The sequence below is a fragment of the Microcaecilia unicolor genome, chromosome 9 (genome assembly GCF_901765095.1).
Source record: "Microcaecilia unicolor chromosome 9, aMicUni1.1, whole genome shotgun sequence".
In the NCBI taxonomy this organism is placed as follows: domain Eukaryota; kingdom Metazoa; phylum Chordata; class Amphibia; order Gymnophiona; family Siphonopidae; genus Microcaecilia; species Microcaecilia unicolor.
The window spans coordinates 9,802,008-9,818,232 of record NC_044039.1 but is presented as its reverse complement, the minus strand read 5'-3'; the positions used below and the strand labels follow the sequence as shown (position 1 = coordinate 9,818,232).

Here is a 16,225-nt window from a genome sequence, read left to right as displayed (position 1 = left end):
GAGAGAGAGAAGGAAGGCGAGAGAGAGAGAGAGAGAGAGAGAAGTAAGGAAGGCGAGAGAGAGAGAAGGAAGGAAGGCGAGAGAGAGAGAAGTAAGGAAGGCGAGAGAGAGAGAAGGAAGGAAGGCGAGAGAGAGAGAAGGAAGGAGGCGAGAGAGAGAGAGAGAGAGAGAAGGAAGGAAGGCGAGAGAGAGAGAGAGAGGAGAGAGAGAGAGAAGGAAGGCTGAGAGAGAGAAGGAAGAGGGAGAGGAGAAGGAAGGTGAGAGAGAGAGAGAGAAGGACGGCGATGAGAGAAGGAAGGTGAGAGGAGGGGGGAGAGGAGGCGGAGCGAAGAGAAGAAGGAAGGAGGCGAGAGAGAGAGAAGGAAGGCGAGAGAGAGAGAAGAAGGAAGGCGAGGAGAGAGAGAAGGAAGGCAAGAGAGAGAGAGAAGGAAGGCGAGAGAGAGAGAAGAAGGAAGGAGAGAGAAAAGGAAGGCGAAGAGAGAGAGAAGGAAGGCGAAGAGAGAGAGAGAAAGAAGCGAGAGAGAAAGGAAGGCGAGAGAGAGAGAGAGAGAGAGAAGTAAGGAAGGCGAGAGAGAGAGAGAGAGAGAGTTAGGAAGGCGAGAGAGAGAGAAGGAAGGAAGGCGAGAGAGAGAGAGAGAGAAGTAAGGAAGGCGAGAGAGAGAGAGAAGGAAGGAAGGCAAGAGAGAGAGAGAAGGAAGGAGAGAGAGAGAGAGACAAAGAGAATCAACAGGGTGAATTAAAGTACAACACCAAAACAGTAAAACTTTACCTGATTTATTGACTTCCCTGTATACTTTGTTTGTGTGTCTGTTTCAAGCACAGCTCAGCTGTAGGCATACCAGATGTTAATACATAAGACATACTGCTTTCTGCCTTCAGTAAAGTCAGAGAATGTCAAAAGTACAGGCCTGAATATAACTCATATGTCGTAAAATACATTTATGAGTAATTAATAGTTTTTAGCCTCGCTGAATCCCATAAGGTGTGTACCCTATAATGCATTACCAATGAAGCCTGAAATCATTTTCCTCTTCCTTATTTGCACGTTCAGATTTTAATTGTACCTGAACTTTGCTAACCGGGCATTCAGTTGTGCACTTGAGCTGCCTCATGTGACTCGGGCTGTCCAATCAATCACAGATTTACAGTAAAGAACGTTTTATGCACTTCATGAAAAAGCTGCAAAATACCATATCATGTCCCACTGTTTCACGGGGCGACATTTGTAAGCACACCCATCTCTCATTAAAGCAAACGAACGCATCATTCTGATCGCAGTGGAGCTTGCGCTATAAAGATTCAAAAACGGGACATTAAGCCTTCTTCTGATCATTGCTAAAGCAGTAAAGAAAATGCACTGTATACCTGAGCTATATGTCTCATGACTACTAATGCAACCTGCATTATTCCATCAAATATCAGACACATCAGTCTCAATTTGGGCTCCCGTGACATCCCATGTGTTTCCAGCAGACATAAAAATCAGCTTAAAATGAAATTGCCAACTTGAGCTGGAGCCAAATTCTGATACGAATGAACAATTTGGATCGATGAAGTCTTTGATACATGAAGCAACTGCATATCAGTGCTGTCTTGTCCCATTGTGTACTATTGAAAATTTAGTGCATGTGAAATACTCACAGTACAGAGAAGAGACAGCTGAAGCCACCCACATATCAGCGTTGTCCTGTCCCATTGTGTACTATCGAGAATTTAATGCACGTGAAATACTCACAGTACGGAGAAGAGACAACCGACAGGCACTTACCAAGGTTTGTTTAAACTCTCCTGTGCTTCATCCCCATGAAAATGAAAGGATAGTCTAGTCAGCATGTTACATCAAACATATAAATGGCAAGAGGCGTACTCACTCGCAAATGCGTAGTAGAGACCCTCTCTGTCCCGCCCCCGCGTCAATACGTGATGATGGGGCGTGACAGGGAACCTGCGCACCTGCGAGTGAGGGAACCGCCGTCGCCACCGCTCCCCCCACCCATCCGGAGTCGCCGCCGCCGCCACCCACCCTCCACCCGGCCTGGGTACCTGGCTTCACTATTCAAACCACCGGAACGCAGCACACAGCTCATCTGAGCTGCCGTTGGCCTTCCTTACCTGCCTGTGTCCCGCCCTCGCCGACGTTACGTCACACGAGGGCGGAACACACGCAGAGAAGAAGGAAGGCTGACGGCAGCTCAGATGAGCTGTGTGCTGCGTTCCGGCGGTTTGAATAGTCAAGCCACGTACCCGGCCCGGGCGGAGGGGGGCGGTGGCGGCGACCTATCTGGGGGGGGGGCCTTTCAACCCCCCCCCCCCATTCCTTTACTAGCCCGTTTTTACGGGCTCAACGGCTAGCAGTAACATAAAGCACATAGGCGCCTACACGCATCCAACGTGCGTCAATTTGGAGCTACCGCATGGCCCGGGTGGTAATTCCATTTTCTACCGTGTGGCGTTAACCGGGTGGTAATCGGCAGTGTACGCATGCTGATGATTACCGCCGGGTTAACGCGCGAGACCTTACTGTTAAATCAAAAGGTGGCATTAAGGTCTCAGGCCCAAAATGGATGCCCACCAATTTTTATTTTGCCTCACGTCCATTTTTGGCAAAAAAAAAGTCTTTTTTGCAGGGGCGCTGAAAAATGGGCCTGCGCACGTCCAAATACATGCACCCACAACAGCGTTGGCCATTTTTTCGACACTCCTTAGTAAAAGGGCCCCATAGTAAGTGTCAACAAATAAATGCCTTCATGGTCCATCTAGTCTGACGAACAAGGAGGCCAGAGTTGAAACTGGCCCTCTGCACAGGTTCCACTTCCCGCCTTCCATACCCTTCCGAAACGCCCCCTTTAACTGGCCGGCTCTGTGATGGAAAGCAGTTGGAGCCAGCCAAAATCGGCTTTCCATTATACCGATTTGGCTGGGTTCGATTAGTGTCGGAAGCTGGCCGTCGATCTCTTTCGAAAATAAGCAGGCTAGTCTGCCGAACAGGGAGGCCAGAGTTGAAGCTGGCCCTCTGCACACACCCCTTCATGATTAGATACAGGTATACTTAAAGGGGCTCATTTTCAAAACAAAAAAAAAGTCCAAAAAAAGGTCATAAGATGGCAGAAGGACGTTTTTCTCTTAAAAACATCCAAGTTGCAATTTTCGACACCACAATTTTAGATGTTTTGCTCCACAGTTTGTCCAAATTTCAAGGGAGCGTGTTTTGGGTGGGACATGGGTGGTACCAATAGATAGATGTTTTTCTGCAATAATAGAATAAAATGAAAAGGTCTAGGGTCAAAATTAAGGGGTTCTTTTGCAAAGGCACGCTAGCGTTTTTAGTGCACGCTCAGGATTAACATGCGCTAACTGCTAGAAACACCTGTAGGATTGTATATGGGTGTCTCTAGCGTTTATTTTTACTGCACACTAAAAACACTAGCCAGCCTTTGTAAAAGGATCCCTAAGACTTTTTGGCTAGACCTCTTTCAATCATGACTAAGTGACCAAAAGGTGCCCTAAATGACCAAATGCCCAGTGGAGGGATTAAGGCATAAACCCCTTACTCCCCCCTAAGATGTGACAATACATCCCGGGCTCTATGACAGCTTCAGATATTCCTATCAGAGCAGCAGGCAGGTCCCAGGAATAGCCCAGTGGTCAGTGCAGTGAACTGTAGAGAAGGGGATCCAGGCCCATATCCCACTCTAACGGGTACATTTGGGTGGAATGTGTGAGCCCTCAAAAAGTCACCCAAACCCTACTGTACCTACATATAGGTGACACCTGCAGGCATAAGGGCTATTGTAGTGATGTCTAGTTGGGTACAGTACGTTTTTGATGGGTTTTGGAGGGCTCACTATACAATATGAGAGGGTAACAGTGAGATGTGTACCTGGGACCCTTCATCTGAAGTCCACTGCAGTGCCCTCTAGGGTGCCCCACTGCTCTTTTGGGATGTCTGTGTGGACAGTCTACTAAGAATGCTGGCCTCCATACATCCCAATGGCTTGTTTCTGTGCATTTTTCCCTTGGATTGTTTTTTTCCTACAATGGTCCTAAAAGATGGACACACTGAGCACAAAAACCATCTACCAAATGGCTATTTTCCCAACAAAAAGTTGGACATTTTTCTGGTTTGAAAATGGGTATGTTCGCTACTACTGGATTCTTGGATGTTTTTCACAAAATGTCCAAAATCAGATTTAGATTTCATATCGAAAATGCCTCTCTTAATCTCTCTCTATATTTGTAAATTTTGGGACACAGACCATAGAAGTCTGCCTGGCATTGGTCCTATTTCCCATGAGGCCATTTAAGTTTTGCTTTAATTGGACTCCATCCTTTCTATATAGTGGTCCTCTGTGTTTCTCCCACACATTCTTGAATTACATTACCATTTTTGTCTTCACAACCTCATTCCAGGCATCCACCACCCTTTCTGTGGAAAAACTGTTTCCTGACATTGCTCCTAAGTCTTCCATCCTGCAACATCAACTCATGATCTCTAGTTCTACCACTTCCCCATCTCTGAAAGAAATTAGTTTGCATATTAATACCTTTTAAATATTTAAACATTTGTATCATATCCCCCCCAATCTCTTCTTTCCTCTAGGATATACATATTGGGATCTTCAAGTCTCTTCTCATAAGTCTTTTGGCACAAGCCCCATATCATTTTTGTCACCTTCCTCTGAACCGCCTCAAGTCATTTGCTCTCCTTAGTGAGATATGATCTCTAAAACTTGTTGGAATGTATTGTATTTTTTACATGCATTGCCTGTCACCTATTATTTCTCTGTGATTACTCTGTGACCTCTGATGTGAATTACTTAGAGAGGTCACACAGCTATGCAACTTCCTGTGGGGGATAGATGCAGCACATGCAGCACATGGAGCTCATGATCTCTCCTAACCTGAGAGGATCTATGGTGGTGTGAGCATCCATTACCATCTAAGCACATGGAAGGAGCTGATAATACAAATGTATAGTAATATGTATATATAAGCCTGTCTGATTATAATCTAACTACAAACTGTGAGTAAACAGATGTTTTGTTACTTCAACTTTAAAGTGACTCAGCAGTGAATTATTCAGGGGTGAATGAGAGAGAGATGAAGAAAGAAATTAACATTTCTAAAGCTGAAGCTGTGTGTACTAAAATCTGCTAATTATTTACTACAAATAATCCAACAAAAGGGTTATGGGCCCAGGGTCCAGGAATTGAAAAAGAAGAGAAATATTACCAGGCAGAAAAAAAGGCCACATTTTTCTCTTAAGTTTTAAAGGAAAGATTCAGTCTGTCTCTCTCTCCCCCCACACAGCAGACAGAAGGCTAAGAAAATGGCTGAGGGAAGAAATTCACCATTGTTCTATTCTCTCAAGGTGCCTAAATTAACTGAATTTAATTATCGGCAGTGGGAACTAAGATTCATATGTCTCCTTCGAGCAAAAAGATTAGATATATGCTTAGACCAAGACAGAACAGCTGAAAATATGGCTGAATGGGACAATGCAAACTATTATGTGAAGTGCATGCTTTTGGAAGCTCTCTCAGAGAAACAAGCCATATTAGTGGAGGGAAAAGATACACCAAAGGACATTTTATATAAGCTGAGAACTATGTATGCAACTACATATGCAAAGCAGCAACCAATTTGGTTGGCAGAGTTGAATGAAACCAAATTAAGGGATAAAAGTAAATGTAATGATCACATTATGCATCTTATGTCTTCATTTCAAAAGCTAGAACTTTCTGGAATTCCCATGTGTGATGCATTGAAAAGAGCATTTCTTTTTACCTCACTATCAAAGAAGTTTGATGTTTTTAGGTCTGTAAATGAGGCCATTGAAGGGCAATCTTTTGAACAGGCAACATCAAAACTAAGGCAGGAATGCATAATAAATGATTCTGAGGAGATGTGTTCTCAAAGCAAGTCAGAGAGAAATGAAACAAACTTCTTGGCAAAGAACAGAGGAAGGCGGAGCTATGGGAAAACTCCACCCAAGGGCAAGCTGATTTGCTACTCATGTGGAAAGGAGGGACATGTATCTAAATGGTGTAAGGAAACACAAAACACTTCCTCTAGCTCACCTAAGCCAATGGAACTAAAGAATTTTCAAACCAGGAAATGTATGAAGGACAAAGATAAACACAAGGGCTTTCTAATGGCAGAAAAATCTTTGACTATGGTAAATAATAATTCAAATGAAAGTACTTGGATTTTGGATTCAGGGAGCACATGCCATTTAACCAATTGTAAGGATTTCTTTCAGGAAATGTGTCCAGAGGAAGGTATTCTTAAAACTGCAAACGCAGGGACTGCTAAGATCCAAGCAAAAGGTATTGGATTCTTAAAATGCAAAGTGTCTAATGAAGTTAAAGAAATTCCTGTAAGTGATGTCTTGTATATTCCCCAAGCAGTTTGCAATATGCTTAGTGTATCTACATTAGATAAGAAGGGATTTGTGATTCATTTTGAAAACAGTAAGTGCACAATCTCTAAAAATGATGAAGTGTATGCTGAAGCTTTTATGCATAATGATATTTATAAACTGAGCATTTCAGGTGAAGCCTCACATATGGCGCAAGTAAGGAAGAATGATGGTAAATGTAGTCCGGAAATCTGGCACCGCCGCCTGGGACATCGTGATTCTAAGGTGATCCAGGATCTTTACAGTAAGCAACTGGCCACCGGCATTCAGATAAGTGCAGATGCTGGTAAAATGGAGAAATGCATAGACTGTGTTACTCAAAAAGGTGTGAGACCCTCATTTCCTGCATACACAGGAAATAGGAGTAATAAAGTGCTGGACTTAATACACAGTGACTTATGTGGACCGTTTAATATCCCATCATTGGGAAATAACAGATTTGTGCTAATATTCTTGGATGATTTCTCTAGATATTGTGTGGCCTATTTGCTGAAAGAGAAAAGTCAAGTCACAGACATGCTGAAGAAATACGTAGCCATGGTGAGCAATAAATTTGAAAGAAAACCAAAGGTTCTTCAGACCGACAATGGTGGTGAGTTCATTTCACAAAGCATGCGCACATTTCTAGAACAAGAAGGCATTCAGCATATCACAACAGTAGCTTATACACCAGAGCAAAATTCTGTTGCAGAGAGAAAATTTAGGTCACTTGTGGAAATGACCAGATGTATGCTGTCAGATAGCAATCTCCCTAAAAGACTATGGGGGGAAGCCATTCTCACAGCAGTGTACCTACAAAACAGAATGCCAACTAAAGGCGCTGAGCGCACACCACATGAGACATGGCATGGTAGGAAGCCAAACCTGTCACACATAAGAACATTTGGAAGTACAGCATATGCTCATGTACCAAAGCAAAGAAGGCATAAGCTGGATTCCACAACAGAAAGGGGCATTTTAGTTGGCTATGCTCCAGGACACAAAGGATATAGAATTTTGAATCTGAAAACTGGCATTGTTGGCATAAGACATGTTACATATTTTGATGAAAACAAAAGGGTTGATAAAGGCTGGATTATCCCAGATGAGCCTTATCATCCAGAATATGAAACTAGAACCATAATAGACATGCCAGTGTATATAAATGCCATACCAAGGCAGATGTCTGAAAGCAACTCATCTGTATCTAACGAGGAACAGGCAGAGGAAGCAGACACAGAAAGGATCATTGAAGAAGACAGTACAGTTGGAGAAGGGGAATCAATTGGAGAAGGACTCTCAGATTTAGAGGATGCGGAAAGGTCAGACCAACCTGTTGTCAGACGCTCATCCAGGGAAAACAAAGGTGTTCCACCCCCAAGACTGTCTTACCTAACAAAGTCAGCAGAAGCTCAAGAGCCCTTAACATGGGATGAGATTGAGAAAATGCCAGCAGAAGAAGCTGCTGAATGGCATAAAGCTGCACAAGAAGAAATTGATGCATTGGATAAAAATAATACTTGGATTCTTACAAAATTACCTCCTGGCAAGAAAGCTATAGGATGCAAATGGGTATTCAAGTTAAAAAGGAATGCACAAGGAAAAGTGGAAAGGTATAAAGCCAGATTAGTGGCAAAGGGATATCTTCAAAAATATGGAGAAGATTTTGATGAAGTGTTTGCACCTGTAGTGAAACACACGACAATCAGAACACTTCTGAGCATTGCAGTCTCAAAAGGCATGCAAGTCAACCACATTGATGTGAAAACAGCATTTCTTCACGGAGATATAACTGAAGACTTGTACATGGAACAGCCAACAGGTTTCATAAATACAAAACAAAGACAGCTAGTGTGTAAATTAAACAAAGGTCTTTATGGATTAAAGCAAAGTGCAAAATGTTGGAATGAAAAATTGCATGAAATATTGACCAATTTAGGATTTAAGCAAGGTGAAGCAGATAAATGCTTGTACACTAGGTGCACAAATGGACAATATGCATACATTTTAGCTTTTGTTGATGATCTGCTCATTGCAAGCGAAAGTGAGCAAGAGTACAAGGACATTGTAAAGTGTTTAAACCTCAATGTTGAGATAAAAGAACTTGGTAATGTGTCATACTATCTTGGTATAGAAATTGAGAAACAAAATGATGGTTCTTATCTTCTAAGCCAGAAGCAGAAAATAAATGAGCTTATTGAAAGTTTAGGTATGCAAGATGCCCAAGTTGTAAGCACTCCCATGATCACTGATTTTCTGAAGGATGAAACAGTAAGAGAACCTTTACCAGATAACATCCAATATAGATCAGCCATAGGTAAGCTTTTATATCTAGCTACCACATACAGGGCTGATATAGCAAATGCAGTAGGAATTTTGAGCAGAAGGGTCAGCTCACCTACCAAATCAGATTGGACTGCAGTTAAAAGGATGGTAAGGTATTTAAAGGGTACCATTGATTGTAAATTAAAGATTTCAGCCAATAGTAATCCAAAACTAATATGTTACTGTGATTCAGATTGGGCAGGGGATCATTCTGATTATAAATCCACAAGTGGATATGTGTTTATGTATGGAAATGTACAAATTTCATGGGCCAGTCATAAACAAAGTATTGTGAGTTTGTCTTCTACAGAAGCTGAATACGTGGCCGTATCGGAAGCGTGCAGAGAACTGATGTGGATTGAAAAACTTTTGCTGGATTTTGGAATAGCTGAACAGAGACCAATCCAGATAATGGAAGATAATCAGAGCTGCATCCGACTGTCACAGAATGACAAGGTTCAGTCACGCACCAAGCACATCGCAACGAAATACCACAACGTGCGAGAGTTGGCAAAAGAAGGGGTCATCAGTCTACACTATTGTCACACCAGTGAGATGACAGCTGACATCATGACCAAACCGTTACCCAGAGAACATTTTGTGAATCTGCGTATAAAGCTTGGACTTTGTATGAATAAATAATTGCATGACAGTTATGCATGAGAAGGGGTTTGTTGGAATGTATTGTATTTTTTACATGCATTGCCTGTCACCTATTATTTCTCTGTGATTACTCTGTGACCTCTGATGTGAATTACTTAGAGAGGTCACACAGCTATGCAACTTCCTGTGGGGGATAGATGCAGCACATGCAGCACATGGAGCTCATGATCTCTCCTAACCTGAGAGGATCTATGGTGGTGTGAGCATCCATTACCATCTAAGCACATGGAAGGAGCTGATAATACAAATGTATAGTAATATGTATATATAAGCCTGTCTGATTATAATCTAACTACAAACTGTGAGTAAACAGATGTTTTGTTACTTCAACTTTAAAGTGACTCAGCAGTGAATTATTCAGGGGTGAATGAGAGAGAGATGAAGAAAGAAATTAACATTTCTAAAGCTGAAGCTGTGTGTACTAAAATCTGCTAATTATTTACTACAAATAATCCAACAAAACTGACCACAATACTCCAACTGGGGCCTCGCCAATGACTTGTACAAAGGCATTAACACCTATTGAATATACTTCTCTCTATGCAGCCTCGCATCCTTCTGGCTACAGCCACCACTTTGTCACATTGTTTCTCTGTCTTAAGATCCTCCAACACTACCACTCCAAGGTCCCTCTCCCGATCTGTTTGGATGCCTTAAGATCCTCCAACACCATTACCCCAAGGTCCCTCTCCCGATCTGTTTCGCTGCCTTAAGATCCTCCAACACTATTACCCCAAGGTCCCTCTCCCGATCTGTTTCGCTGCCTTAAGATCCTCCAACACTATCATCCCAAGGTCCCTCTCCCAGTCTGTGCTCAGCCACCTTTCACCCTCTAGCAAATAAAACTCTTTTGGGTTTCTTCACTTTATCGTTCACGTCTCTGCTAAGTTGATGTTTAACTAGGTTATTTATTGAAGGCCACAGTTTCAATGATTTGTGATATGAACATCTAACCATTAGAGGAATGAATTTCACTGACCTATTCACGTAGGCCAGTACTTCCCAAAGCTGTCCAGGGGGAATCCCCCAGCTGTTTGAGTTTTCAGAATATGCACAGTGAATATGCATGAGTGAAATTGCATACAATGGCGGCAGTAACATAGGTCATTGAACCATGTCAAAGCCAGTGGATTATATATTCTTTACTAAGCCTGATTTCCAGTCATGCAAAAACTTGAAAAATTCAGTGTATTAATTGTTAAAACTTTGCATACAGTTTCAAATGCTGGATGCAATGTGATTAAATCTAAGCTTGAACATTTCCCATAGAATTTTGTATGCATTTTTGAGGTTAAAATTTCATTTTTGGCCCCATGGAAATGTGGTTGAATGTCTAAGTGGCATGTTAATTTTTTGCCATCAGACTGGATTATTGGAGGTGGCATTAGACACCGGCCCTGTGAGATTCTCTCGTTCCACTCTGAGGGGTCCTTTTAATAAGGTGCGCCAAAAAGTGGCCTGCGCTGGTGTAGACGCATGTATTGGACGCACAAAGGTTCATTTTTCAGCGCACCTGCAAAAGAAGGCCTTTTTTTTTTGGACGTGAAGCAAAATGAAAATTGGTGCTCGTCCATTTTGGGCCTGAGACCTTACCGCCACCCATTGACTTAGCAGTAAGGTTTCATGCATTAACCGGGTGGTAACCATCGGCATGCGTACCAGGGGCGTAGCTACGTGGGGCCACGGGGGCATGGGCCCCCATAGATTTGGCCTTTGACCCCCCCTCCCACCACCAACCCTCCCCCGCCAGCCGGTCCTCTTCTCCAGCGCGGCCGCGTTGTTGATCTGCAAGGGCAGGCTTCTGTTTCTGTGAGTCTGACTTGCTGCATGTGCTGGCAGCGGGGGAGGGTTGGCGGAGGCGGGAAGAGGGGGTCGAAAGGGTTGGCACTGGGGGGGTCAAAGGTGGTGGTGGTGGTGGCAGGAAGGTTAAAAATGGCGGGGGGGTCGGCGGCACCGGGGGGGGCTAAAATGTGCCCCCTCACCTCAGTCTCTGGACCCCCCAACCGCCAAAGTCTGGCTATGCCCCTGGTGCGTACAATGCTGATTACTGCCCTGTTAGCACCATGCACCAGAAAGTTTCCGCCGTGCATAGTGGGCGCACGTAAAATATAAAATTACCACCCTGGCCACTCAGTACCCGGGTGGTAGATCCAAACTGGAACATGAGTTTTTTTTGTTCTTTTTGCATTGCAAATTCTGCTTCACCCCTTTTTCATTCCCATCAGCAAAAAGCAATCCATCTTTAAACAGAACTTTTCTCAAACCATTATTTGATTTAGGCTTCTATATCGTCTATTTTAAAGATTTTATTTCAACCAATTTATCACATTCCTTCTTTTAGAATATTGATTGATCTCCCAGCGTCAAGCTAGAGATGAACTAAGTACAATTGGAGTAACCAGTGCTCGTGTACTGCCTGTAACTGATCCTGAAATTATTTTTTTTGTTCATAAACCTACTTGAACTTATACAGCGTTAATATTTTCACCCCCCAAAGATTTCATTCTTCTGAATAACGTGTTTTACTGTACACTTACTGGGTGATCAGCATCCAGCTCCGATCCGTACATCAGAACCCTGTGCGAACATTTGTCTAGCTCCGAGATCTTCCTAGGGAACCATGGAACATCCTTCAGCTCTGTTAAAGACACGCAGTATGTCACACGTTAGGCACAGGGCATCATGTATGAGCAGTTTGTATCCCTACAGAGGCCGACATGTAAAAAAAAGCCTTGCCTTCTGCCTCAGTCCAGATCTTGTCGGCTGGGTTGAGAGACAGGACGTCAGCCTGCAACTTCAGCAGCTGAAGGAGCTCCTTAAATTCTTTGTTACCGCATTCACAGTCCACAAATATTTCCACCTCGGAGTTCCTTCTCTTAGATTTCCTGGACTCAATATGGACCATATTAACACGTTTCTCCTATGGAAAGAGGAACAATTGGGCATCTTACACAATGAAGTTAAAATCATTAGTTTTTATCAATTATACAATAGGAAACAATATTTATAGAAACTAATGTGATTGCCAGTTTACCTGAAAGTATAGAAATGAAGGACAATAAATACAAAAAAAAATACAAAAAAAGTATGTAGTGTGATACCTTTTTATTGGGCAAACTAAAAGTGATTAACTTAGCGGGGTTTAAAAAAAGGTTTTGACATGTTCCAAAAAGAAAAGTCCATAAACCATTATTAAGGAGGACTTGGGGAAATCCACTGCTCGTTCCTGGGATAAGCAGCTTAAAATCCATTTTACTCTTATTTAAAATGTTATATTTATTGCAATTTCCAAAATCATAAGCAAAAATAACACATATTACGGAAATATGAGCTGAAACAATGAGAAATAACAAGATTACATAGAAAGAAACAGTTCCCATTAGACCACAAACTTGTAGGGAGACGGAAGAAAATAAGGGAATAACAGAGGAAAAATATTTAAAGAAAAAGGTTTTAAGCATTAATAACAGCAGAGATGTTCATTAGACTATCCATCTTCGACTCCTTCTCGAGTTTGGAGTTGAAGACACAGGATTAAGTAATTTCTTTGCATCTAGAAATGCTCTGAGATAGAAAATATAATGAGCACCCAAATACTTAACAAGGCATTTGCAAAGGGGAAAAAAAAACCCCACACATTTCTTCACACATAGCTAGAAATACTTGGCAACGTTGCTGAGCAGCTCTTGCAAAATCTTTTGGGTTCTTGCCAGGTACTTGTGGCCTGAATTGGCCACTGTTGGAAACAGGATACTGGGCTTGATGGACCTTCAGTCTATCACAGTAGGGTAGTGTTTATGTGGTTAATATATTTTTGACTACTTTTTGCGGGCTAGACAACCCCCTTCCTCTCGTCAAGACAGAATAAGAAGGTTAATCGCTTTATATTCTGTTTTTGTCTATTATTCTTTATTTCCATACGTACAGAAAAAGAGTATTATATTGGACTTACAATAACATGTGCCAAAACACTACAATTAGGCTGAAAGTATATAATTTCAACACTGCAAGCGGTGAATTTCATGTTTCAAACCAAAAGAGTTTGTTTAATAGCACTTTTCAGATCAACACATCAGATCTGCAGCGCAGATAGTCTAGGGGTCCTTTTACTAAGGTGCACTGAAAAAATGGTCTGCCCAGCTAGTGTACGGCGCATGTATTGGATGCGCGCAGATCCATTTCTCAGTGTGCGCCTGTTTAAAAAAATGCCTTTTTGTTGGCTGAAAACAGACATGCGCAAAATCAAAATTGGCACACGTCCATTTTGGGTCTGAGATCTTACCCGCCCATTCACTTAGCAGTAAGGTCTCACGCATTAATCAGGCGGTAAATCGTCTACACACGTACAATGCCGATTACTGCCCGGATAGCACTGCGTGCAGGAAAATAAAATATATTTTCCAGCGCGCGTAGTGAAGCGCATTAAAAAAAATGAAATTACCGCCCAGGCCACAAGGTAGCCAGGTGGTTCTAAATTGGCGCACATTGGGCATGCGTAGGCGCCTATGCGGCTTAGTAAAAGAGCCACTTAGTTCTCTGCACAAAGTCCTTCATTGGACAGAGAAGATACAAATGCATAAGAGAAAGGGATCTTTTTTTTACTAAGGTGCGCTAACGGATTTAGCGTGCATTAATGATTAGTGCCCAGTCAATGCCATGCAGCCAATAGGAATATAACGGGCTGTGTGGTATTTAGGGCATGTTAATCGTTAGGCCGTGCTAAATCTGTTAGCACACCTTAGCTAACATATTTTGCTAGCTTTGGGGTTCTTTAAAACCGACTCCATAAAAATGAAAGTCATCCTCAACTCTACATCATCACACTGGTTTGTCCCGTGAACAGCGTTGCACAGATTTTGTCGCCGCTGAATAAGAAACCTAGAGAGCTGCAATTCTTTCTACTTTTCCTCATCTTTGTTAAGAATAACCAGTGCATTATTTTCTATATATTTTTTTTACATTTATTTATTTTTTATATGAACTGTCTAGGAAGTGTGAGATATTGGGTCCAGAGGAGAGATCCATATTCCAACCTCCTTCTTGCTACTGATTATGCGGAGAATCAAATCCAATCTTTCAGCCACAGCTTCAAACAATTTTAGGTCCCTGTTTATTAAGCTACGCTGTAGGTGCGCTAGCGCTTTTAGCGTGCACTAATGCTAGAGACACCCATATATTCCTATGCATTAGCACGCGCTTGCTAAAAACGTTAGTGCACCTTTGGAGTTCAAATTACCCAACATTGTTTTGCTTTCAGCTCCCAATGACACTCTCCTCTGGGGGGGGGGGGGAGGGAAGATACTACTAACCATATGGGTTCCTAGGCCTCCCCAGGGAAGCTGGGGGGAAGGGGCATATTTTGGGGTTGCCTTGGCAAAGGGATCCAGTAGACACTGGGGAGGAGGAGGGGGAGCTAGGGAGGAGCCAACTGTAGGCTTTAACAACTGTCATGTGATATTTATATCCCACATTATCCCGAAAACAAGCTCGAGTTCAATGTGGCTTACAGTTTAGATTAAAAATACAGAGTTTGAAGTAATGTGATGAAGTGGCTGAGAGTAATAGTATAGCAAATAAAATTACAAGTAGTTTACATATTGATAGATTTACAATATGTCAACTAGTTATTGTTATATTAACTAATGTAATAATTTCTGGAATGAGTTAGTGAAGAAATGAGTTTTAACAATTTTCAGAATTGTAAGTAGGTAGGATGAAAATTTACAAGGTTTTGGGAGACAGTTCCAGCATGAGAGTCAGACTGTTAGCCCACTGCCAGTGCTATGGCACTCAGGAATTACCTTATAGATACCTAACTGTCAATTTGATGGTAGCTTTGACGCATGTGACAACTACGTCTAGTACCTCACACTTCAGGCACAGGCAGCTCCTTGTGACTCTGGGCAAGTCACTTAACCCTCCATTGCCCCATGTAAGTCACATTGAGCCTGCCATGAGTAGGAAAGCGCAGGGTACAAATGTAACAAAAATAAAATAGATACTATTGGAGATTCTACATGGAATGTTGCTACTATTGGAGATTCTACATGGAATGTTGCTACTTTTAGAGATTCTACTTGGAATGTTGCTACTATTGGAGATTCTACATGGAATGTTGCTATTCCACTAGCAACATTCCATGTAGAAGGCTGCGCAGGCTTCTGTTTCTGTGAGTCTGACATCCTGCACGTACGTGCAGGACGTCAGACTCACAGAAGCAGAAGCCTGCGCGGCCACATTGGTGATCTGCAAGGGCTGACTTTTACATGGAATGTTACTAGTGGAATAGCAACATTCCATGTAGAATCTCAAATAGTAGCAACAGTGGAGGAGTGGCCTAGTGGTTAGGGTGGTGGACTTTGGTCCTGAGGAACTGATTTCAATTCCCACTTCAGGCACAGGCAGCTCTTTGTGACTCTGGGCAAGTCACTTAACCCTCCATTGCCCCATGTAAGCCGCATTGCGCCTGCCATGAGTGGGAAAGCACGGGGTACAAATGTAACAAAAAAATGAAAAAAAAATCAACCACAATCATATCACAAGTTTTGCCCTTAGCAGATCTGTGTCTTATGAGACACCACTTTTTCCAGCCTCTTTGTTTCCCACCACATTAGAACATAAATGTTGCCATACTGGGACAGACCAAAGGTCCATCAAGCCCAGTATCCTGTTTCCAAAATTGCCAATGCAGGACACAAGTACCTGGAAAGAGCCCAAAACAGTAAAATAGACTTTATGCTGGTTATCCCTGAAATAAGCAGTGGATTTTCCCCAAGTCCATCTTAATGATTTATGGACTCATTGCCTTCAGATATTTCAGGTCAATCTGGCCCATTT

At 42.4% G+C, this 16,225-nt stretch overlaps 1 protein-coding gene across 2 annotated transcripts in view; it reads right to left on the bottom strand.

Annotated features, from left to right (window-relative positions):
• The window catches only part of TPH2 (tryptophan hydroxylase 2), an 83,390-nt gene that overhangs the window by 60,256 nt on the left and 6,909 nt on the right, over positions 1-16,225 (bottom strand). For both annotated transcript variants that reach the window (XM_030214697.1, XM_030214698.1), the window contains exons 3-4: positions 12,125-12,308; positions 11,926-12,026 (exon numbers count right to left, since the gene is read on the bottom strand). In XM_030214697.1, the coding sequence (XP_030070557.1) occupies positions 11,926-12,026; positions 12,125-12,308 (285 nt within the window). The remainder of the gene's footprint in view (positions 1-11,925; positions 12,027-12,124; positions 12,309-16,225) is intronic.